Genomic DNA, 22,984 nt, shown 5'->3' with positions numbered 1-22,984 from the left:
TGTATGTATGTATGTATGTATGTATGTATGTATGTATGTATGTATGTATGTATTGTTGTATTGTATATATATTATATATATATTTGTATTGTTGTATTTTGGAACATTGAACTGTGTGGTAGACTGTTTAGTATTTTAGTAAGTTTTTCCTGTCAGTAAGAATATATTAGAATCCCAGCTTTGGTTTAAAGGCACCCTCTTAGATATGGTGTAGATTCTTAGGTATTACATTGATGGGTTTTCTTTTGATAGAACTAGCGGGCCCGGCCACGCGTTGCTGTCGCTGAGGCTGGTGAAGTGGAAAAGAAAGAAAAGGGGAAGCGAACGGTTCGAACATGTGTCATCGCACAATGCTTGGCTCCCCTCCCTCTCTCCCGTTCCCTTGCATGGCACCCCGCCTCATCCCTCCCTAACGTTCCCCTTCCTCTGCTAGGGTGGGTGGGCCATTTCCAGGTGGCTGGCCCTGGCCCTTTCACTCCCTTCCCTTGTAGGTGAATTATGTAGCTGAAAACACGTTGGGAGGCATGAGCTACGTTATGCTCAACTTTCAGAGCATTTGGTCCAGCAAACCCCCAGACCCTCCCTCATCTTCCCCTTCCTCTGCTAGGGTGGGTGGGCCATGTCCAGATGGCGGGCCCCATCTTTTTCACTCCAGATGGCAGCGGTTTTCAAGGAAGGCATGGTTGTTTCCCTTATATCAGAGGGGGTTGCTTTGACAGTCAGCAGATGGCGCTGTCAAGAGCCACAGTGGTCTGGAATGCAGATTGTTAAACTGTACAGGAGCTGGCAGGTGGTTTATTTTGGACAGGCAGCCATCTGGAAGGCTACCTGGTGTTTTCTCTAGGACAGGAGTTCCCAAAACCTTTGAGACTGTGGACACCTTTGAAGGTATCACACAGCATATGGTGTGCTGCAGTGGCAGCTACTACCATTAAGCAACACTTTCAAAAATTTGCACAGCCAATCAAAAGTTTTGATGGGCGAAATCCCCACTTTGCCTCATTTACTTTCTGAAAACGCTTGGTGGGTACCAGGAAAAGGGTCAGCAGGCGCCACGGTGCCCATGGGCACCACGATAAAGATCCCTAGGAGCAGCAGTGGCGTGGGAGGTTAAGAGCTCGTGTATCTAATCTGGAGGAACCGGGTTTGATTCCCAGCTCTGCCGCCTGAGCTGTGGAGGCTTCTCTGGGGAATTCAGATTAGCCTGTGCACTCCCACACATGCCAGCTGGGTGACCTTGGGCTAGTCCCAGCTTCTCGGAGCTCTCTCAGCCCCACCTACCTCACAGGGTGTTTGTTGTGAGGGGGGAAGGGCAAGGAGGTTGTGAGCCCCTTTGAGTCTCCTGCAGGAGAGAAAGGAGGGATATAAATCCAAACCCTTCTTCTTCTTCTTCTAGGCTAGAACTAGACAGACTTTTTATGTTCATCTATTCTATGCACTGCATTGGACAGTAATTATTACAACCATATTCAGTATGCAAATAGCCAAAGACAGAGTTTACTGTTGTTATCCAGTTCCATAGTCAAGATTCATAAGCGAGTTAACAGATAGGCGATCTACAAGGAGGACACTCTATAATTTAGGGTGCAGATCCGGGTTCTTGGAAGGAAGGGAGGCAGCTGTGAAGGCTCTTTAGTCTAAAAGGATGGGTTCCTCATAGTTGTTTCGGGAATACTGGAGAAGAAATTGCCTGCAGTAATGCTAATTCTGGCAGATGTATGAGTTGTTGGTGTCACAATGTTGACTGCCCCACTCAAGATAACCTGGAAGGAAAAAGAGAAACAGGCTGTGGAAATGTTTCTTCCTGTGCTGTAGGATCAGTGGCGTGGCTACCCTAATATTATCAGATCTCAGGAGCTAAGAAGAGTTGTTCCCGGCCCATATTTGGATGGGAGACCACTAAAGAAGTCCTGGGTTTGTTACGGGGAGGCAGGCAATAGAAAAACCAGAGCCTCTGAATATCTCCTGCCTTGAAAACCCTGCAGGGTTGCTGTGACTTGGTGGTGAAAGAAGATGTTTGGGGAGGGGAGGATTGGCAGTGTCAGAGGCCAACTCATCCTGCTGTTGCAGAGACTAAATGAAGGCATACCTAGGCAAACTGGAGCCCTGGGCAAAACCTGAGTTTGATGCCCCGCCAGCCACCCTCTCCCACCGTGACTAAACAACGATTTTTTCCACCAGGTCTGAAGTTTGGTTCAGGGGGTCCAAAGTTATGGACCCTCAAAGGTGTAGCCCCATCTCCTATTAGCTCCCATTGGAAACAATGGGGGTAGGGACGATCCCTTTGAGAGTCCATAACTTTGGACTCTGTAAACCAAACCTCACCAAACCTGGGTGATATCATCAGGAGAGTCTCCTGAAAAATCCCTGAAATCCTGGTGCTGCTAGCCTAAAAATTGCACCCTCTGCAGGCCAAAAACGAACCTGCAGTTTTTGCGCCCCCCACAAGGGGGCGCCCTGGGCAACTGCCCACTTTGCCCAATGGGAGGAACGCCTCTGACTAAATGTGTATGTGTCTCCCCTCACAACCACAGCAGATTTTGCACAGCTTGCCTTTCAGAGAAACAGTTTAGGGGAGTACCTGGCATGGGCTGAATTATTCCTCTACTGGTGTTCCTGGCAGTTTCTAAGCCTGCAAGGAGTTTTAGAAGGGCTGGCAAATCTGGAAATGGGGTTTGGACCCCTGGTAAGTGTCCGATCATTCTGACTTTATCTCTTCAACCACAGCATGGACACGTGAAGACACCTCACACGGAATCAGCAAGGCCAGCATTGCCTGCTCCGGCACCTTCCGCACAGCAAATGCACAACGAGTCACAGTCAGGATAAAATAACCCGTTTTCCTGTTTTTGCATCAGCATACATCTGAGCAGGCCGCAATTGGAGCCCACGGAAACAATCCGGGCTGCTGTCACGCCTTCGCACAGAGAAACTTCTCTTTCAAAAAATTTTACTTCCCACTATGCGTAGCTACGCAGGCATGGACAAATGAACCGCCACAACCATGCAGACGTCCCACGAGACAACCATCTGCACCTGTGGAGCTATGCAGATGCAAGTTGCAAAATTGAAAAAAAAAATAAGGAAGTGAGGCTAATAAAGTGCTCCTGCCCGGCCATTCACTCACAAGCAGTTGCAACCCGGATTTTTTTCAAGGGCCCCTTCCGCACATACAGAATAATGCACTTTCAATCCACTTTCAATCCACTTTGGAGCCTGATTTTACTGTGCAGGATAGCAAAATCCACTTGCAAACAATTGTGAAAATGGATTGAAAGTGCATTATTCTGCATGTGCGGAAGGGGGCAAGGATCACTTTTTTGGCAATTTTCAAAAACCTGGTTTGTTTTGTTTGTTTGTTTGTTTGTTTGTTTATTTAAATTTTTATACCGCCCCATCCCCAAGGGCTCTGGGCGGGAAATAACACGTGGCAGACACGTGGCAGACTCAAAGTTCCCCCCTCCCAAAAAACCCACAGGTTTTTAGCGTCCTACACCCATGTTTTACTGGCACGCACGGAAGGGAAGCTGTTCTCTCCAGATTCTGAGGCTGAGATTGTCCACATCACCTGCTGCCTGGCCCCTCCGGCTGGAGATGGTGGGGGCTGAACCCGAGATTCCTTTATTGTAAGCAGAGGCTGCCCCATTGAGCCATAGCCCCTCCCCAAACCCAGGAAGTGCCATATGCAGACTCAGACTGTCAGGTCGCCACATCTCAAAAAGGATATCGAAGAGATAGAAAAAGGGCAGAGAAGGGCAAAGAGGATGATTGAGGGATTGGAGCACCTTCCTTATGAGGAGAGGCTGCAGCATTTGGGACTCTTGAGTTTGGAGAGGAGACGTCTGAGGGGGGATATGATTGAAGTCTATAAAATTATGCATGGGGTAGAAAATGTGGACACAGAGAAATTTTTCTCTCTTTCTCACAATACTAGAACCAGGGGGCATCCATTGAAAATGCTGGGGGGAAGAATTAGGACTAATAAAAGGAAACACTTCTTCACGCAACGTGTGATTGGTGTTTGGAATATGCTGCCACAGGAGGTGGTGATGGCCACTAACCTGGATAGCTTTAAAAGGGGCTTGGACAGATTTATGGAGGAGAAGTCGATTTATGGCTCCCAATCTTGATCCTCTTTGATCTGAGATTGCAAATGCCTTAACAGTCCAGGTGCTCGGGAGCAACAGCCGCAGAAGGCCCTTGCTTTCACCTCCTGCCTGTGAGCTCCCAAAGGCACCTGGTGGGCCACTGCGAGTAGCAGAGAGCTGGACTAGATGGACTCTGCTCTGATCCAGCTGGCTTGTTCTTATGTTCTTATGTTCTTAGTGGGCCAAGGACGGTTCTGTCTTCTCAGACTGACAGCAGCTCCCTAAAGCGAGGCCTTTCACATCACCTTGTGGATAATATGATCCAGCTGGTGGGCCCAGACCGTTCAGAGCCAGACCCTTGAAAGGGATACGGTGTTCCACCTGGAGCCAGTGCAGTTCACAAAGCATCAGGCACTTATAGACTCCCCATGGCGACCTGATAAGGACCTGTGCGGCCACATTTTGGTCCAGCTGGAGCTTCCGGGTCAGAGTCAAGGGCAGCCCTGCATAGAACGAGCTACAGTAACCAGTTCTGGAGGTGACCATTGCCTGCGAGCTTGGAGCTTCTGCATGCTAAGTCCCTTTCCATGGCTTGAGAGCCGGCGTGGTGCAGTGGTTAAGAGTAGGTGGAGAACTGGGTTTGATTCCCTGCTCCTCCACACAAGCGGCAAACTCTTATCTGGTGAGCTGGGTTTGGTTCCTTGCTCCTACATTTCTGCTGGGTGGCCTTGAGCTAGTCACAGTTCATTCGGAACACGCTCCGCCCCACCTGGTTCACAAGGGGTCTGTTGAGGGGAGTTTCTAAGCCACCTTCAGCCTCCTTACAGGAGAGAAAGGTGGGGTATAAATCCAAACTCTTCCTCTTCTTCTTCTGTACTGCTGCTCATTCCGTGAGTGTAACTCCATCTCCGGGAGAACTACAGGTTTGAGATGCCTCAACTGAGGATGAAAAGACTCACCTTTGTCACAGGGAAGCACTGCGCAGTATTCATTTTTTCGAGAACGGATAGGTTGACCGCCTTGAAACCTGTAGAAGGTTGGAGACCCATTAGACCATTTCCATTGTCCCATCTGCATCGACAAGAAAGAAGTTCTGGTTAGGGGCAGAAGGACCAAACAATGAGGGATACATTTACACAGGAAATGGGCCGGCAGCCTTTCCCGAGATTTCTCCAAGGTCGCTCACCACGAAGTCTTAAAAGCATGAAAATAAACCAAGGCATTGAAAGCAGCATGAGTGGCTTCAAACTACAGTAATTAACCACCCCAGACCAAAGTCAAACAACTTCAGTTAACAGCCCAGATAAAAAGCTGGTGCGGGGCTATCCGCTGCTCCCAAGTCCTGTCGCCACCGTGGCTCAAAACAGTGGCAGGAGAAAAAATAAGACTTTTTTTTTAAAAAAGGGAAGAAAAAAATGAAGTTTCTCATGGAATAATGATTGCACACACACACACACACACACACACACACACACAATCCAAGGGCAAGAGCGTGATATGGTGGCAGCTTTAGCGGAGTCTCCAAAATTCCAGTGTGAGGATTTTGGGGGGAGGAGGCTGTGTGCAGGTTGAGATGGTAACCAGAGATTCTGATGCTGACAGCATGAGTGCTTTGGGAGAAGATGTGCCATATTTGGGCAGGGCCAGTGGTGGGATTCAGCAGATTTGCACCAGAACCAGTTGTTAAAATGTTAAAATTAACCAGTTGTTAATTTATTTGAATCCCACCACCCGAACCGGTTGTTAATTTTTTTGAATCACATCACTGGGCAGGACATATTTGGACGATTTTGGCCAAACTTCACCAAACTTGGGTAGTATCATCAGGACAGTCTCCGAATGAGACCCTGACATTTTGGTGCCAGTAGCTTTAAAACTGCACCCCCTGACAGGCACCCCAATAAATTTGCTTAGATTCTCTGCTCTGTAGTGCCTTGGCTAAATAGTAGCCAATGGGGAATTTTTGTGTGTGTAAGTAGGCTGCACATTTTTGAAGATAGAGGCACTAGACTTTCAAGGTGGCTCCAGGAGGCCTTCCTGGTAATAGCATCCAGGCTTGGAGAACTTTGCTTCTGGTTGTTCAATTTTATGGGGCCCCCAAAGGCTTATTTTGTTTCCCCACTCTTGCACATGAAGCCTGCTAGCTCTCTCAGAACTTTCTCAACTCCCCACCCCACCCGCCCCCAGAAGCAAAGTTCACCAAAACTGGATGCTATTACCAGGAGTTACCTTGAAAGTCTGGTGCCTCTATCTTCAAAAATGTGCAGCTTGCACAGAAATTCCCCATTGGCTACAATGTGACCAAGGCACTGCAGAGCAGAGAATCTGGGCAAATTTATTGGGGTGCCTGTCAGAGGGGGCAGTTTTAAAGCTACTGGCACCAAAATGTCAGGGTATCATTCGGAGACTGTCCTGATGATACTACCCAAGTTTGGTGAAGTTTGGTTCAGGAAGTTCAAAAGTATGGACCCTCAAATATCTCCTATTAGCTCCCATTTGAAACAATGGGGGATGGGGCAGCCACTTTGGGGGTCCATAACTTTGGCCCCCCTGAACCAAATTTCACCAAACTTGGGTGACATCATCAGGACAGTCTCTGGATGACAATATGAAATTTCAGTGCTGCTAGCTTTAACAATTCATCCCCTGCAGGCCAAAACGTGAAACAACACCAAAAAATTCCCCCAAAAGCCCGAATGCTTTGCATTTGGATTTGTTCATATTTGGGCAGGACCAGTGGTGGGATTCAGCAGGTTTGCACCACTTTGGCAGAACCAGTTGTTAAAATGTTAAAATTAACCAGTTGTTAATTTATTTGAATCTTTCACAGTTGTTTGAAAGTGGATTTTGCTATTCCACACAGTAAAATCCAGCTGCAAAGTAGATTGAAAATGCATTATTCTGCATGTACAGAAGGGGCCAGAGAGAGCACATCTGGCATTGGTGTGATCCAGCTACACTATTCTTACATTCTTATGAAAGCTCATCCTCGAATTTGCAGTCATTTATCTCCATTAGGCCAGTTTCTGGGTCAGTTAATTGATTGGACTGATTTTATTGATTTGAAAACATTTTGTGAGAAGGGTTCCCAGGTCTCTCATAAGAACATAAGAACATAAGAAAGAGCCTGCTGGATCAGACCAGAGTCCATGTAGTCCAGCTCTCTGCTACTCGCAGTGGCCCACCAGGTGCCTTTGGGAGCTCACATGCAGGATGTGAAAGCAATGGCCTTCTGCGGTTGTTGCTCCCGATCACCTGGTCTGTTAAGGCATTTGCAATCTCAGATCAAGGAGGATCAAGATTGGTAGCCATAGATAGACTTCTCCTCCATAAATCTGTCCAAGCCCCTTTTAAAGCTATCCAGGTGAGTGGCCATCACCGCCTCCTGTGGCAGCATATTCCAAACACCAATCACACGTTGCGTGAAGAAGTGTTTCCTTTTATTAGTCCTAATTCTTCCCCCAGCATTTTCAATGGATGCCCCCTGGTTCTAGTATTGTGAGAGAGAAAAATGTCTCTCTGTCCACATTTTCTACCCCATGCATAATTTGATAGACTTCAATCATATCCCCCCTCAGACGTCTCCTCTCCAAACTAAAGAGCCCCAAACGCTGCAGCCTCTCCTCATAAAGGAGGTGCTCCAATCCTTCAACCATCCTCGTTGCCCTTCTCTGCACTTTCTATCTCCTCAATATCCTATCATAGAGTTCTGGTGAGAATGATAGCGCACCCTCCCTCCACCCTGTAATGATAGCACCCTTGTATGCCCTGATCTCTCCCCCCATTCTTTTGGAATGCCTGGTTGCTCCTGCCGACTAGCTGGGTGTTGACGGGCAGTGGCGATTGCCTGCTATTACCAGGGTAGTAACTCTGCAGCAACATAACAGGGTCTTGTCCTGCATTACTGCCTCTCCTGCCGGCATTAGGGCTACTCACACTGGTGTTTCGAGCATGCCACACTCCCCTCCCCTTTCAGGATGGCCTCCTAAACTCTTCCCTATCAGCCTCTGCATCACAAGAAGGATTACCCTATTTGTGAGGAATACTGCTTCGAATTCAGTTGTATGAATTCAGTAGGTGTGATACTTTTGAAATGTAAGAAATCAAGACAAACAAGCAGAGCGGCTACTCACCCTATTGTCATCCTGCAGTCCGATCCAGACATTCTGGCAGTCTTGCTGACGGGCCTTAATATATTTGGCCAACATAACTTCTACGCCTTTGCTACGAATAGAAGCGAGGTGCCCATGGGTGACTTGGCTCTGGCAGTCAATCTGGGGGAGGGAGAAGAAGGATCAGATGGGGGAGGGGCCTTTTATGGCCATCAGGTGCTGCACTGTCAAATTACGACGACCCCCACTCTTTTGTGGAGGAAGGACAGAAATCTGGCTGAAGAGAGGGCAGCGTTCAAAACCAGCAAGAGGCCATTTTTAATCTTCCTGGACGTACCACTGCAGAATTGAAAGCTGCTGCTCTACCAAAGCAACATGAAGGTGCCGAGTTCAAATTCATCAAGGAACTAAACGGGCCACTCCCCACTTACCTCTTACTGTGCAACCCCGCAGCGTCCCCGCGTGGAAAAGCCTCCGTGGCTTTTGACCACGGAGACATTTGTTTCCCACTGGCTCCCTGGCTTAGGCGAGAGGAACTGGCGCCGAGGGAGAAGCGCTCCCCCAGACCTACCTTCCACCTTCCTCATGCGGGTGAAAAATGTGCACTGGGACAGGCTGGGGAAGGAAGAGGAGGGAGGGAAGGAAGGCACGGCCTGCCTGGCTGTGTGCAGGAGGAGGGGCCCCGAGCTGCTGCTGCTGCCGCCGCCGCTACCGGACGAATTGAATTGCATGCAGCGCTCGCCGCTTTTTTTGGCAGGCTTCTTACAAGCAAAGCCGTGTTTCCCCATTAAAGTAGCAGACGAGAGGAGGGGACTTCACTAAGGAGACTCCCACGAGGAGCATCGTTTCGGGCGAGAGGCAAATAACGGCGCCTTTTCCTGTTCTCATCGGGCGCTCCTCCTGGGCCAGAAGCAGCAGCAGCAGCCCCTTCAGCTACACCAGCGCCCGGAATTTGCCGCTCTCCCACCTCCTTGCCGCGGGGTTTTTGAAAATGTTGCTCTTCGTAGAGGACCTAATTTGCCGCGCGGCAAGGAGGTGGGAGAGCGGCAAATTCTGGGCAGCTGCGCAGTGGCCACTGGTGACGTGGGGAACGTCCAGGATCCCCGTGTCTTATGAAGAGGTGACCCCACGGCTTATAGTGAGTGGGGAGTGACCCAACATGGCCCTTTTTTCTGGCTCAAACAGAAACTTGGGCCCCTTCCGCACATGCAGAATAATGCACATTCCATCCACTTTCACCATTGTTTGCAAGTGGAGTTTGCTATTCCGTGCAGTAAAATCCAGCTGCAAAGTTCATTGAAAGTGGATTGAAAGTGCATTATTCTCCATGTACGGAAGGGACCTTGGACTCCTTACTCACTGTAATTCTAATACCTGGGTAGAACCTACTTGACTACAGTTTTCGCTCTCGGTCCTGCCCTCTGCAGCACCCACTTTATAGCTGCCCCTGTTTCTGAGCTCCAAAGGTGTCCAACGTTTCAAAAATGTTGGAGACTCTTTATTATCCACAAGGTATGGGTGTTAACCTTTAAGGCCTTGCGCGGCCTGGGACCCTCATACCTGCAGGACCGCCTTACCCCATATGTCCCTACACGGCCTCTGCGTTCGGCAGAGGCCAATTTACTGGTGGTTCCCAGCCCCTCAATGACACGGCTGGCCTCCACCCGGGCCAGGGCTTTTACGGCCCTGGCCCCTGCCTGGTGGAACACTCTTCCTCCAACTGTCCGGGCCCTGCGGGATCTTGGAGAGTTCCGCAGGGCCTGTAAGACCGAGTTGTTCCACCGGGCTTTTGGGGAGGCCAGCCGTTGAGGGTGAGCGCCCTCTTTGTCTCTCCCTTTTAACATCTTGGGAGCCGTAACTAGATCTACCGCCCCCTCTCTGGGAGGGGTTTTTATTGATAGTTTTAATACTGGACGCCAAGTGGAATGCTGTAATTTTATGTTTTAATGATGCTATATATTTATATTGAGTATTTATTGTTATTATTGTTTCTGGAATATTATTTTGTTGTTCACCGCCCAGAGCCCTCAGGGGATGGGGCGGTATATAAATGTAATAAATAAATAAATAAATAAATAAATAAATAAATAAATAAATAAATAAATAAATAAAAAAATAAAAAATAAAATTACAATCCGGAATTGATATATATTTGAGTAAATACCACTGTCTGACTCTGGTCCTTCCGTGTTTTGATCCCCCCCATCTCAAAAACTGTATTATTGAACTAGGAGAGATGCAGAAAATCATCAAAAGATTGAAGCACTGGCTTGAGAGGGAGGCGGGGGGGGGGGCAGAAAGGGGCGTGGCACAGTGGCACAGCCTCTGCTCGGCATGCAAAAGGTTCAATTCCCAGCATGGCCAGTTAAAACTACTAGGTAGCTGGTCATGAAAAATCTCCTTCTCTGCCTTGGAGAGATGACACTGACCGTGATGAACCCACTGGGTCCGATTCAAGATACTGGGCACAGCAACAACATGCGTTCATGTATTCAAGGCAAAAGGCTAAAGGGTTTGGGGCAGAGGTGGGATCCAGCAGGTTCTCACAAGTTCCCGAGAGTAGGTGACTAATTATTTGTGTGTGCCGAGAGGGGGTTACTCATGGGTGATTTTGCCCCGTGGTTTTTGCCTTAGTTACGTCCCTCCTCTCAGCAGTAGCGCGCAGAATTGGAAGCAGTCTAGCAGGAGGTGCACCGGCGTGCGTGGCAGCCTGCGCCTGCGTGCATTCGTTTCCCGCCCAAGGACCGGCGCAGCGGCTGCGTCCTTACCACAGCCCCGCCAAGAAATGCCCCGCCCCCGGAATGCCCAGCCACACCCCCATCGTGCCCCGCCCTGCCCCATTGGCGCTACGCCACAGTTTGAATCCCACCACCACGGGAACCTGTTACTAAAATTTTTGGATCCCACCACTGGTTCGGGGCTTTTCATTTTAAAAAAGAAATTAGACAGGGAAGTATGGCAGAGGTTTATAAAATTAGGCGGAGAAAGGAGGCAGGGGGGACTGTTTCCTCTGCTCCTTTAATAATCTAATAATAACCCCCCAAAAGTAAACCCGATGGAACTGACCAGCAGAAAACCCGATGGAACTGACCAGCAGATGCCCCAAACTAATTATTTTGACACACAAGTCAACCGTGGCCCCTCCCATGGGTGAATTCAAAAGGGGAGTCAGAACAAAAAACTTGATAAGTTGTAGCTACCAAGTTTTGAGCCTTGATCATTATCTAGAACCTCCATGTTTGGAGACAGTGGGTTTCTGACGAATGCTGGTGGTCAGGCAGGGGAGCTAACGCAGGTTGCTGACTCGGCGGGATGGGTAGAGAGTGGCCAAGAAGCACCTCTTCCTACCTCTGCATCATACCACGACATTTTAGTTGGGAAAAATCCATAGCAGTACTTTCCGTAGGACATCCATCCTTTACGGCAAGACGTTGCTTCCACGCCTGCTCAAGGAAAAAGGGGAAAAAACCAGGGACAGGGGGAGAGAATGGATGAAATGACTGTGAATCTGGAGAAAGGGATGGGCTATGAGGTCAGGTGGGAGGAGAAGGGACCTTTAGTTCCAGGACTTTGGCAAAGAATCCCCATTTTCAGAGTAGTCTGTGGTTTCCCTTCCAGAACAAGAACATCATTTCATTGGTTGTGTCTACAGCAGAGCAGGACTCCCAATGTATGGTACCCATGGGCACCATCTCACCCTTTCTTGGCACCTACTGGGTGGTTTTTAGAAGGTGGGTGGGCCAAGGGAGGCCTGTTGCCCAGCAGGGCTTCTGATTGGCCGCTGAAGAGCCAATCAGCTATGAAGATTCAAATACTGCTGTTTCAGTGGAGAACTTGTGCCCCCCACCCCATCCCAGATTTGCAAAGGTGCCCAAAGACTAAGAGGATCCAGGGATCTCTGGATTGCAGGTCTGCTTTTGAAGCTGTTCCTCTTTATCGCCTGCATCCATCGGAAAGGAATCCTACATCAGATGTGTTTTTCTGGAACCCTCCTGAGAGTGAGAGATCCTACAAACCTGCTTTTGAGTTTGCAAAACCCTGAGAAAGAAGGAAGGATTCTGCCATAGACCCAAGTTCTGGTCTCTGGGAATGACTACAAAATATTGTGAACAAACAGGCAAAAATGTTAAGTGAAATTTGCCGGGTTGAGTCTGGGGGTTTCTGCAGAAACTTAACTTTTAGGCATGGACCAGTGATCAGGAAGCCAAAGGCGGCCAGGGCAAACCAGGGGACGGGGCCCATCTTCTTTCTTCCAGTCCTGTGGAGAGCAAGAGCAGGGGATGAAAAATGAGGAGGTCAAGAGCGACTCAGGTGACAGCTGGACCAACGGGACTCTTCCACCAGTCGCGGTGCCAAATCCAGGGCAGGCAAACAGGGCCTTCAACCCTGGCACAGAAGACAGCATTGCGAACACGGCTCCTGTAATGATAACCTAACAGAGGAAGAGATGGTTTTTGTATCCTACTGGAGTCTTGGCTTCCAAGCTCCTTTTCCCTTCCTCTCCCCACAACAGACACCTTGTGAGGTCGGTGGGGCTGAGAGAGTTCGGAGAGGAGAGTCAGCCAGCTGGTTTCACGGTGAGGAGGAGGAGGAGGAGGAGGAGGAGGAGGAGGAGGAGGAGGAGGAGGAGCAGGAGCAGGAGCAGGAGCAGGAAGAGGAAGAGGAAGAAGAAGAAGAAGAAGAAGAAGAAGAGGAGGAGGAAGAGGAAGAGGAGGAGGAGGAGGAGGAGGAGGAATTTGGGTCTATTCCCTGCACTTTCCCTCCTGTAAAGAACCTCTCAGCACCAGCCTGACTAATAGCAATTAAAGGAAATTCCTTGTGTACCAGGGGAAGAAAAGAGACTACATATCATTCAGCCTTTGTAGCTGGAGGAGCCGCTCAGTAAAGAGCCGAGGATAAAAAGAACAGCAATGAGGTCTCACCCAAAGGTCAGCTTTCAGGGGTGAGGGAAACTGACCATTAGGAATGTCCAGAAATCTCACCAGAGGATTTTGGGGTGCCAAATAACCTCCCTGCTGGCTTCCTTACCGCTTTGGCTGAACACCCCAGACTGCTTTTTAGCGTGTGCATCACCCGTCACCCAGAAGACAGATCCGTATTTGGGATCGGTCAGCTCCAAAGCGCCTCATGGGTGGGAGACTCTAATCTGGTGAACCAGATTCGTCATCCCCCCCTCCCTGACTCCTGCACATGAAGCCTTCATTTGTAGAAACTCATGTAGGCAGATTTAGGCAGCATGAGCAGGGGCCTGCTTCTACTTGGCTTCGTTGCGTGATGTGAACATGGCTATGGTAACACTGTTTTCAGTTAGAACATAAGAACATAAGAACAAGCCAGCTGGATCAGACCAGAGTCCATCTAGTCCAGCTCTCTGCTATTCGCAGTGGCCCACCAGGTGCCTTTGGGAGCTCACAGGCAGGAGGTGAAAGCAATGGCCTTCTGCTGCTGCTGCTGTTGCTCCTGAGCACCTGGACTGTTAAGGCATTTGCAATCTCAGATCAAAGAGGATCAAGATTGGGAGCCATAGATCGACTTCTCCTCCATAAATCTGCCCAAGCCCTTTTTAAAGCTATCCAGGTGAGTGGCCGTCACCACCTCCTGTGGCAGCATATTCCAAACACCAATCACACGTTGCGTGAAGAAGTGTTTCCTTTTACTAGTCCTTATTCTTCCCCCCAGCATTTTCAATGTATAACCTAACAGAAGAAGAGACGGTTTGTATATCCTACTTGAGTCTTGGCTTACCAGCTCCTTTTCCCTTCCTCTCCTTTTCCCTTCCTCTCCTGTGCAGCACCAAAGAATTATGATTACTGAAAAGAAAAGTTCCTTCGGGCATGCTGGGATTGCCCACCCCCCAATCCCACAGAGTCCTGTTTCCTGTATCTTGGATGCTCATGGTGGCCACTAATCTAAAGGTCTCAGCAACGGCAGGGAGTCTACTCTCACAGTGGAAATCTCCAGTGCTGAACTCCAGCGAAAGGGAAACCCTTCCCGTTGAGCACCAAGGTGCAGAGGGAGCAGGGCTGGTACTCACCTGTCTCTCTATCCAGCTGGCTCACCTGTTGAGCTGATGATTTGGTCACCCACCTGTGCAAATGACGATGTTTGTCGGGACATTTATAGGCTGCATTTGTGGGTGGGTCAGTTTGTTTGGGAAAATTTATTGTAAAGTAAACTCTGGGATCTGGCCTGTCTTTGAGGAAATATTTTTTCATATACGCTGATAAAAAATATTTCCCTTGAGAAAACTCACAGTTTAACTAGAGGACTGTGTGTTGAGGATGTGTGTTGGAAATGTGGGGAAATGGGGGGCAGGGAAGAGAGAGAGAGAGACTGGAGCCATTAACATGAGCACCAAAGCATCAGAGGTGCAGTTGTGATGGGCAGGGCGGATGCCGCCAGTCACGCGCCTGCAGACACCGGGAGCCGTCCGAACCGGCCAGGTCAAGGGAGGGGTGGGCCAGACAGAAAGTGGGCAACAATCAGTTTATGTGGCCCATAACCCCCCCCCCATAGGTAGATGGGGAGGAGGTGGGCCAACAGTGCGGCCTTCCCATTGGGCAGCCCCTTAATCGGCCCCCTCTGGGAGTTTGGGAGCTTTGACCAGGGTTGTGCCAACAAGGGGGGCATTTCATTCTCTCTCATGATGGTGGTCTATGGATTGAACCATTGATTTTGCTGGCACAGCTTTGCAGTGGGGAAAGGGGGGGCGATCCCACGTCCAGACCAGGAGCAGGAATTTGCTCCTGAGAGACTCTGGCCCACTGCGGCCACTGTGGATACGTGGCACTGCTGCACAGCTGCTCTGCAGCAACATAACTGGCCCTAGTGCTGCATTGTTGCCTCTCATGCCAAGGAGGACGAGGAGGAGAGCGAGGAGGAGTTTGGATTTAGATCCCCCCTTTCTCTCCTGCAGGAGACTCAAAGGGGCTGACAATCTCCTTGCCCTTCCCCCCTCACAACAAGCACCCTGTGAGGTGGGTGGGGCTGAGAGAGCTCCGAGAAGCTGTGACTAGCCCAAGGTCACCCAGCTGGTGTGTGTGGGAGGAGTTTAGGAGTCACACGGTGTTTGTTGTGAGAGGGGAAGGGCAAGGAGATTGTAAGCCCCTTTGAGTCTCCTGCAGGAGAGAAAGGGGGGATATAAATCCAAACTCCTCCTCCTCCTCCTCCTCCTCCTCCTCCTCCTCTTCTTCTTCTTCTTCTTCTTCTTCTTCTTCTTCTTCTTCTTCTTCACTGAGGACAATATTTCTTTGATATCCCCCTTGGAATTAAATAGGAGTTGCATATGGCTGGCATCTTCAGAGGTGTGTCACAGCCAGATATATTTCTGTCTGTGGCAAAGAAACACATCCCAAAGAAACACATCCCCCCTGCCTCTGAAGATGCCAGCCCTAGATGCGGGTGAAAAGTTAGGAGCGAAAACTCCCAGAACAAAACCACACAGCCTGGAAAACCCACAACAGCCAGTTGATTCCAGCCGTGAAAGCCTTCAGTGATACAATTTTAATAATCACTACATCAGACATGTCATTCTGAGAATATGGAATAGATTTAAACCTAGACTATGTCAAAAAACAACAACTGTGTGGTGCTCACCACAAGAAGCGGTGAGATGAGAAATGGTAGTTGGGAACAGGAGGACAACAAAGTGCGACTTTTACACAAGGAGAGTGTCAATTGAAATTGAGAGAATAGTTACAGTCCAATCCAGATTCGGGGGGGGGGGGGCGAACAGGTTGTTGGAAACGTTTCAGGCCCATGCCAATGTGGTTGCCCACCCCACCAATTCAAGTGACATCTTCACTGGTGGGGAGGGCAAACTGGGTGACGGTCAGGCAAGCGAAGTGTCCATCGCCAACCCAACCCAATCCACCCTTTGGCCTCCCCTTCCTTTCTTGTTCAATCCATGCAAGAGTAACTGCTGTTGTGGGGACAGAGAAAGCCAGGAGGAGCGAGGAAACCCGAAGAAAGTGAAGCGTGCGTTGATTCCCTTTGCTTTCCCTGAAAAGTCACACTTTGGCCCCTTCCGCACACGCAAAATAATGCGTTTTCAAACCACTTTCACAACTGTTTGCAAGTGGATTTTGCTATTCCGCACAGCTTCAAAGAGCACTGAAAGCAGTTTGTAAGTGCCTTATTTTGCATGTGCGGAATGAGCCTTAGAGAGCTTCCGGAAAGGGCGGGCATTCTCTGCGATGAGAGCGCGGTGAATTCCGGAGAGTGGGAAACATGTTCGTAACCGAGAATCCATCAAAGAGAATGTACACTCGACACAAAGGAGACCAAACGTCTGTAAATGGCCTGCAACGCTGCAGCTGACTGGTTTGCATCCCGGGGCTCCTTTATTATCCTTGAAGAGATAACTACATTATTAAATTAGCATTTGGGAATATTGCTGTGTGGCCTCCTAAACTTGACATACAGGCAAGCCTTAGCATGCCTTAACCCAGCCCTGACCCCCACACCGCAAGACTGAAGCCTGGCTCTGCACGGAACGAGGAAACTGACTTTATTTTTAAAAAGCTCTGAAAGAGCTGTTTCCTCCTCCTTATATTTGGGGCAGGCCAGCATGACCCGACCAGCCACATAAACACACAGAAGCTGGTGCTGAATCACTTGGTAAAACGATCCATAACCGAGCAGACAAAAGAGCAAATGCCACAACGCTGTTTGTTGCACTTGGCCTGAAAGGCAGGCTAAGTCCTCTTCTGTCCTCCTTCGGGGAAGAGAACAGAAAAGAACGAGGAAGACTCCTCCTCCACCCCACCCAAGCGTTGATGGATGGGTGGCCGGGGGGTCCTCCGTTCAGAAGACCCTGCCTCGTTTGGATTGTCAGGGCTGAGCATTGGAGGGAGGAGGAGCCCAACCCCCATTGTTTTGTTCTGCGGAGGAGAAGGTGCTGCTTATATCCTCCAGTTCAGAAGCCTGCCTACATCTCTCTCCACTGCAGAGTAGTATGGAAAGGGGGTTGCAGCAGCCGTGCTAAGCGCTAGCTGCAAGGGGCAGCCCCCAGTTTGTCAAAAATGGGCCTGATGCAGTGCGCGTCCCAACCCTAGGAGCAAAGATGTGTTTGCAAGACCATCCTCAATTCCCCCGTCCCCACCCACCCTATTTCATGGTGCAGCACACCCTGAGAGCTGAATTCTGGGATAGAATAATAGAATCATAGTGTTGGAAGAGACCCCAAAGGCCATCCAGTCCAACCCCCTGCCATGCAGGAACACACAATCAAAACACTCCCGACATATGTTCATCCAGCCTCTGTTTAAAAACCTCCAAGGAAGGAGTCTCCACCACTCTCCAATGCAGTGAATTCTACTGTCAAATAGCCCTGATGGTCAGGAAGTTCTTCCTAATGTTTAGGTGGAATCTCTTTTCCTTCACCTTGAATCCATGACTCCGTGTCCTAGTCTCTGAGGCATCAGAAAACCAGCTTGCTCCCTCTTCGACATGACATCTGTTAGGAATTTGCAAGTGTCTGTCACAATCCTGACAAGAAGGGGTTAACTGTGTGCATGTTAATTAGCTAGTGAGGTCAGTGTCTTACTCATTGATTAGGCCATTGGGCAGTTAATCCAACATCACTTATGTGAGACAGAGCAGGTTGGTCAGAGGTTATAAAGTTAACTATGTTTCTTTGTCTCACAGCACATGAGGTTTATCTTTTGTACCTGTAACATGGGGCTTTTTAGCTCACACGGTTTTTTCTTGATTTAATATATGAGGTCGTCACGGTTTCTGCCTTTTTTTCGCACACACTTGAGCCGTAATGTGGCCCGACCCCTAATCTGTCGCTCATTTCAGCCTTTGTCTCACATTTTTCCTGTCGCTCGATAATTGTGCAACTTTCTTGGATAAAACGGATTCCCCCCACAATCTGGTGCCTAGGTGCAAAACGCAACTGGAACAAGCGACTGCGAGGGATCACGCCCACTGTGTGATGCGATTTCCTCCAACCAATCAGGATGCGGTAGAGCTTGCCAGTTGCGCGCGCACATTTCACTGTTTCGTTTCCGTCTCACTCTCCTCCCGCCCCTCCTCGCGGTCGCTCATGCAGTGCATTGTTTCCAACGCCGCCCCGATATCTCGAGATAGCGAGTTCTCAACGCAGTGGTACACTGAGATAGTGAAATCACGCTGACTCGTTAGCTCGTGATGACGGGGGCCAAGCGTCACACGGAACACGCCCTTGGACGGCACAACAGCCAATCGGAACTCTCGTTTGTACTGCATTCCAGGGCAATGCAAAACCAAGGGGTTTCTGAAGCAACAAGAACATCCACAACAACCTGGTGATGCGTGAATGATCTCGAGCGACAAAACAGCAACAAAAAAGTCAGGATGTCGATGCGAATTGCCTTAATTCAAGAACAAACTGTGTGCGCGAAAAAGCCCATGGATTCACCTTAATAAGAGGTGAATGCCTAGGCCACACGTGGGCTCACATGTGCCTAAGTTCTGTAACGAAGTTTGTGCTAGAATAGTAAGGATTTATTGTTTCATATTCCATGTAGACCCTACCCTAATTTAGCAAGTAAAGTTTCTTTTTATATAATCACAGCAACTGTCTCTTGGTCTCTTATTTACTCTGCTAATTACTCAAACAGGGAATGATTCCCCCAACAACATCCCTTCAAATATTTAAACATAGCCATCATATCCCCCCTTAACCTTTGCTTCTCCAGATTCATAGAATCTTAGGCCCCTTCCGCACATGCAAAATAATGCGTTTTCAAACCACTTTCACAACTGTTTGCAAGTGGATTTTGCTATTCCGCACAGCTTCAAAGAGCACTGAAAGCAGTTTGAGAGTGCATTATTCTGCATGTGCGGAATGAGTGGGAAGAGACACCAAGGGGTATCCAGTCCAACCCCCTGCCATGCAGGAACACACAGTTCAAGAACTCCTGACAGATGGTCATCCAGCCTCCACTTAGGTTCAGTTGTTGGGACTCCCAGATCTCAACAACTACCTTGTTTCCCCGAATATAAGACAGTGTCTTATATTAAATTTTGCTCCCAAAGATGCGCTATGTCTTATTTTCAGGGGATGTCTTATTTTTCTGTGTTCTGTTCGTCGGGCATACTTCCAAACAAAAACTTTGCTACGTCTTGCTTTCGGGGGATGCCTTATATTTCGCACTTCAGCAAAACCTCTACTATGTCTTATTTTTGGGGGATGTCTTATATTCGGGGAAACAGGGTACTAAGACTCCAGGATCCCTTTCACATATAGTGTTGTCACCCATCCTATATCTGTGCATTCCATTTTTTTTTCTGCCTGAGTGTAGAATCTTGCATTTGTCTCTGATGAAATTCATGTTGTTAGTTTTGGCCCAGCTCTCTAATCTGTCCGGATCATTTTGTATCCTGCCCCTGTCCTCCAGGGTATGAGCTACCCCTCCTAATTTGGTGTCATCTGCAAATTTGATTAGCATGCTCTCTATTCCATCATCCAAGTCATTGATTAAAAAAAATATTGAATAGCACTGGGCCCAGGACAGAACCCTGTGGCACCCCACTAGGCACTTCTCTCCATTTCTCTCCAGAACGAAGATGTGCTATTGGTGAGCATTCTTTGGATTCGGTCAGTCAACCAATTACAAATCCATCTAACAGCAGCATTATCCAGCCCACATTATTGTAGATCAGTGGGAATTGCAAAGGGTGTTTGCTGCATGCAGGCAGAAGTGGGATCCAGCAGGTTCTCACAGGTTCCCGAGAGTAGGTTACTCATTATTTGTGTGTGCCGAGAGGGGGTTACTAATGGGTGATTTTGCCATGTGATTTTTGCCTTGGTTACGCCCCTCCTCTCCGCAGAACTTGAAGCAGTCTAGCAGGAGGTAAACCGGCGTGCGTGGCAGCCTGCGCCTACGTGCATTCGTTTCCCACCCAAGGACCGGCGCAGCGGCTGCGTCCTTGCCACAGCCCCACCCAGGAATGCCCCGCCCCCGGAATACCCGCCCATGCCCCTGTTGTACCCCACCCAGCCCCATTGGCGCTACGCCACAGTTTGAATCCCACCACCATGGGAACCTGTTACTGAAATTTTTGGATCCCACCACTGCATGGAGGGGATCTGAAAACAACCATTTCAGATCAGGGAAACGGTCCGGAGGAGATGGCCTCCTTGCCTCACAATGTGGTCCCAATCTGAACGGGGCCCAGGCACCTGAAGATGAAAGTGAGACTCAAAGAAGCTAACACAAACAAAGCAAGAAACACCAGAAACTCCACTTGTAGAATTCTGAAGGTCACATCTGGGATGAGGGCACATCTGGGATTTGTGCCTGCACCTGTCCCACCAATGAAAGGCGCTTGTCTGCTGGGTGAGTGAGAAAGGGCCTTTCTAGCAGCATCCCTGCAATTATGGAAGGACTTCCTCAGAGAGGCATGGCTGCCACCCCTGGTCGATCTTCGGGAGGAAGCTGAAGACAGTTTTATTTAGGACAACAGTTTGGAATGATTTCGCTTTTCATATTGGTTAGTCCAATTTGGAGTTCTTAAACTAGCTTCCAATGGCTTTAATAGCTTTTTATTGTGGGGTGCTGTGTGGTTTCCGGGCTGTATGGCCGTGTTCTAGCAGCATTCTCTCCTGACGTTTCGCCTGCATCTGTGGCTGGCATCTTCAGAGGATCTGTGTGGTTTCCGGGCTGTCTGGCCGTGTTCTAGCAGCATTCTCTCCTGACGTTTCGCCTGCATCTGTGGCTGGCATCTTCAGAGGATCTGTGTGGTTTCCGGGCTGTCTGGCCGTGTTCTAGCAGCATTCTCTCCTGACGTTTCGCCTGCATCTGTGGCTGGCATCTTCAGAGGATCTGTGTGGTTTCCGGGCTGTCTGGCCGTGTTCTAGCAGCATTCTCTCCTGACGTTTCGCCTGCATCTTCCCCCCCCCCCCACCCCCCCCCCCCCCCCACCCCCCCCCCCCCCCACCCCCCCCCCCCCCCACCCCCCCCCCCCCCCACCCCCCCCCCCCCCCACCCCCCCCCCCCCCCACCCCCCCCCCCCCCCACCCCCCCCCCCCCCCACCCCCCCCCCCCCCCACCCCCCCCCCCCCCCACCCCCCCCCCCCCCCACCCCCCCCCCCCCCCACCCCCCCCCCCCCCCACCCCCCCCCCCCCCCACCCCCCCCCCCCCCCACCCCCCCCCCCCCCCACCCCCCCCCCCCCCCACCCCCCCCCCCCCCCACCCCCCCCCCCCCCCACCCCCCCCCCCCCCCACCCCCCCCCCCCCCCACCCCCCCCCCCCCCCACCCCCCCCCCCCCCCACCCCCCCCCCCCCCCACCCCCCCCCCCCCCCACCCCCCCCCCCCCCCACCCCCCCCCCCCCCCACCCCCCCCCCCCCCCACCCCCCCCCCCCCCCACCCCCCCCCCCCCCCACCCCCCCCCCCCCCCACCCCCCCCCCCCCCCACCCCCCCCCCCCCCCACCCCCCCCCCCCCCCACCCCCCCCCCCCCCCACCCCCCCCCCCCCCCACCCCCCCCCCCCCCCACCCCCCCCCCCCCCCACCCCCCCCCCCCCCCACCCCCCCCCCCCCCCACCCCCCCCCCCCCCCACCCCCCCCCCCCCCCACCCCCCCCCCCCCCCACCCCCCCCCCCCCCCACCCCCCCCCCCCCCCACCCCCCCCCCCCCCCACCCCCCCCCCCCCCCACCCCCCCCCCCCCCCACCCCCCCCCCCCCCCACCCCCCCCCCCCCCCACCCCCCCCCCCCCCCACCCCCCCCCCCCCCCACCCCCCCCCCCCCCCACCCCCCCCCCCCCCCACCCCCCCCCCCCCCCACCCCCCCCCCCCCCCACCCCCCCCCCCCCCCACCCCCCCCCCCCCCCACCCCCCCCCCCCCCCACCCCCCCCCCCCCCCACCCCCCCCCCCCCCCACCCCCCCCCCCCCCCACCCCCCCCCCCCCCCACCCCCCCCCCCCCCCACCCCCCCCCCCCCCCACCCCCCCCCCCCCCCACCCCCCCCCCCCCCCACCCCCCCCCCCCCCCACCCCCCCCCCCCCCCACCCCCCCCCCCCCCCACCCCCCCCCCCCCCCACCCCCCCCCCCCCCCACCCCCCCCCCCCCCCACCCCCCCCCCCCCCCACCCCCCCCCCCCCCCACCCCCCCCCCCCCCCACCCCCCCCCCCCCCCACCCCCCCCCCCCCCCACCCCCCCCCCCCCCCACCCCCCCCCCCCCCCACCCCCCCCCCCCCCCACCCCCCCCCCCCCCCACCCCCCCCCCCCCCCACCCCCCCCCCCCCCCACCCCCCCCCCCCCCCACCCCCCCCCCCCCCCACCCCCCCCCCCCCCCACCCCCCCCCCCCCCCACCCCCCCCCCCCCCCACCCCCCCCCCCCCCCACCCCCCCCCCCCCCCACCCCCCCCCCCCCCCACCCCCCCCCCCCCCCACCCCCCCCCCCCCCCACCCCCCCCCCCCCCCACCCCCCCCCCCCCCCACCCCCCCCCCCCCCCACCCCCCCCCCCCCCCACCCCCCCCCCCCCCCACCCCCCCCCCCCCCCACCCCCCCCCCCCCCCACCCCCCCCCCCCCCCACCCCCCCCCCCCCCCACCCCCCCCCCCCCCCACCCCCCCCCCCCCCCACCCCCCCCCCCCCCCACCCCCCCCCCCCCCCACCCCCCCCCCCCCCCACCCCCCCCCCCCCCCACCCCCCCCCCCCCCCACCCCCCCCCCCCCCCACCCCCCCCCCCCCCCACCCCCCCCCCCCCCCACCCCCCCCCCCCCCCACCCCCCCCCCCCCCCACCCCCCCCCCCCCCCACCCCCCCCCCCCCCCACCCCCCCCCCCCCCC

The 22,984-nt window shown here is 52.8% G+C and overlaps 3 protein-coding genes across 8 annotated transcripts in view; 1 reads left to right on the top strand and 2 right to left on the bottom strand.

Moving 5' to 3' along the window:
- The window catches only part of LOC125434940 (lithostathine-like), a 148,733-nt gene that overhangs the window by 8,913 nt on the left and 116,836 nt on the right, over nucleotides 1-22,984 (top strand). The gene's annotated exons all lie outside the window — the stretch shown is intronic.
- Nucleotides 1-22,984, bottom strand: part of LOC125434938 (C-type lectin-like) — a 443,381-nt gene that overhangs the window by 341,282 nt on the left and 79,115 nt on the right. The window lies entirely within an intron of this gene.
- Nucleotides 1,490-14,284, bottom strand: LOC125434945 (C-type lectin-like). The gene is made up of 6 exons (XM_048500829.1): nucleotides 14,235-14,284; nucleotides 12,376-12,458; nucleotides 11,549-11,643; nucleotides 8,222-8,362; nucleotides 5,048-5,159; nucleotides 1,490-1,763 (listed from the first exon to the last, which is right to left on the bottom strand). Exons 2-6 carry the CDS (start codon nucleotides 12,440-12,442, stop codon nucleotides 1,702-1,704), a joined length of 477 nt encoding a protein of 158 aa, XP_048356786.1. The 5' UTR covers nucleotides 12,443-12,458; nucleotides 14,235-14,284; the 3' UTR covers nucleotides 1,490-1,701.

The sequence above is a fragment of the Sphaerodactylus townsendi genome, linkage group LG06 (assembly GCF_021028975.2).
Source record: "Sphaerodactylus townsendi isolate TG3544 linkage group LG06, MPM_Stown_v2.3, whole genome shotgun sequence".
In the NCBI taxonomy this organism is placed as follows: domain Eukaryota; kingdom Metazoa; phylum Chordata; class Lepidosauria; order Squamata; family Sphaerodactylidae; genus Sphaerodactylus; species Sphaerodactylus townsendi.
The sequence above is the reverse complement of the archived record's forward strand: the minus strand, read 5'-3'. Positions and strand labels throughout refer to the sequence as shown.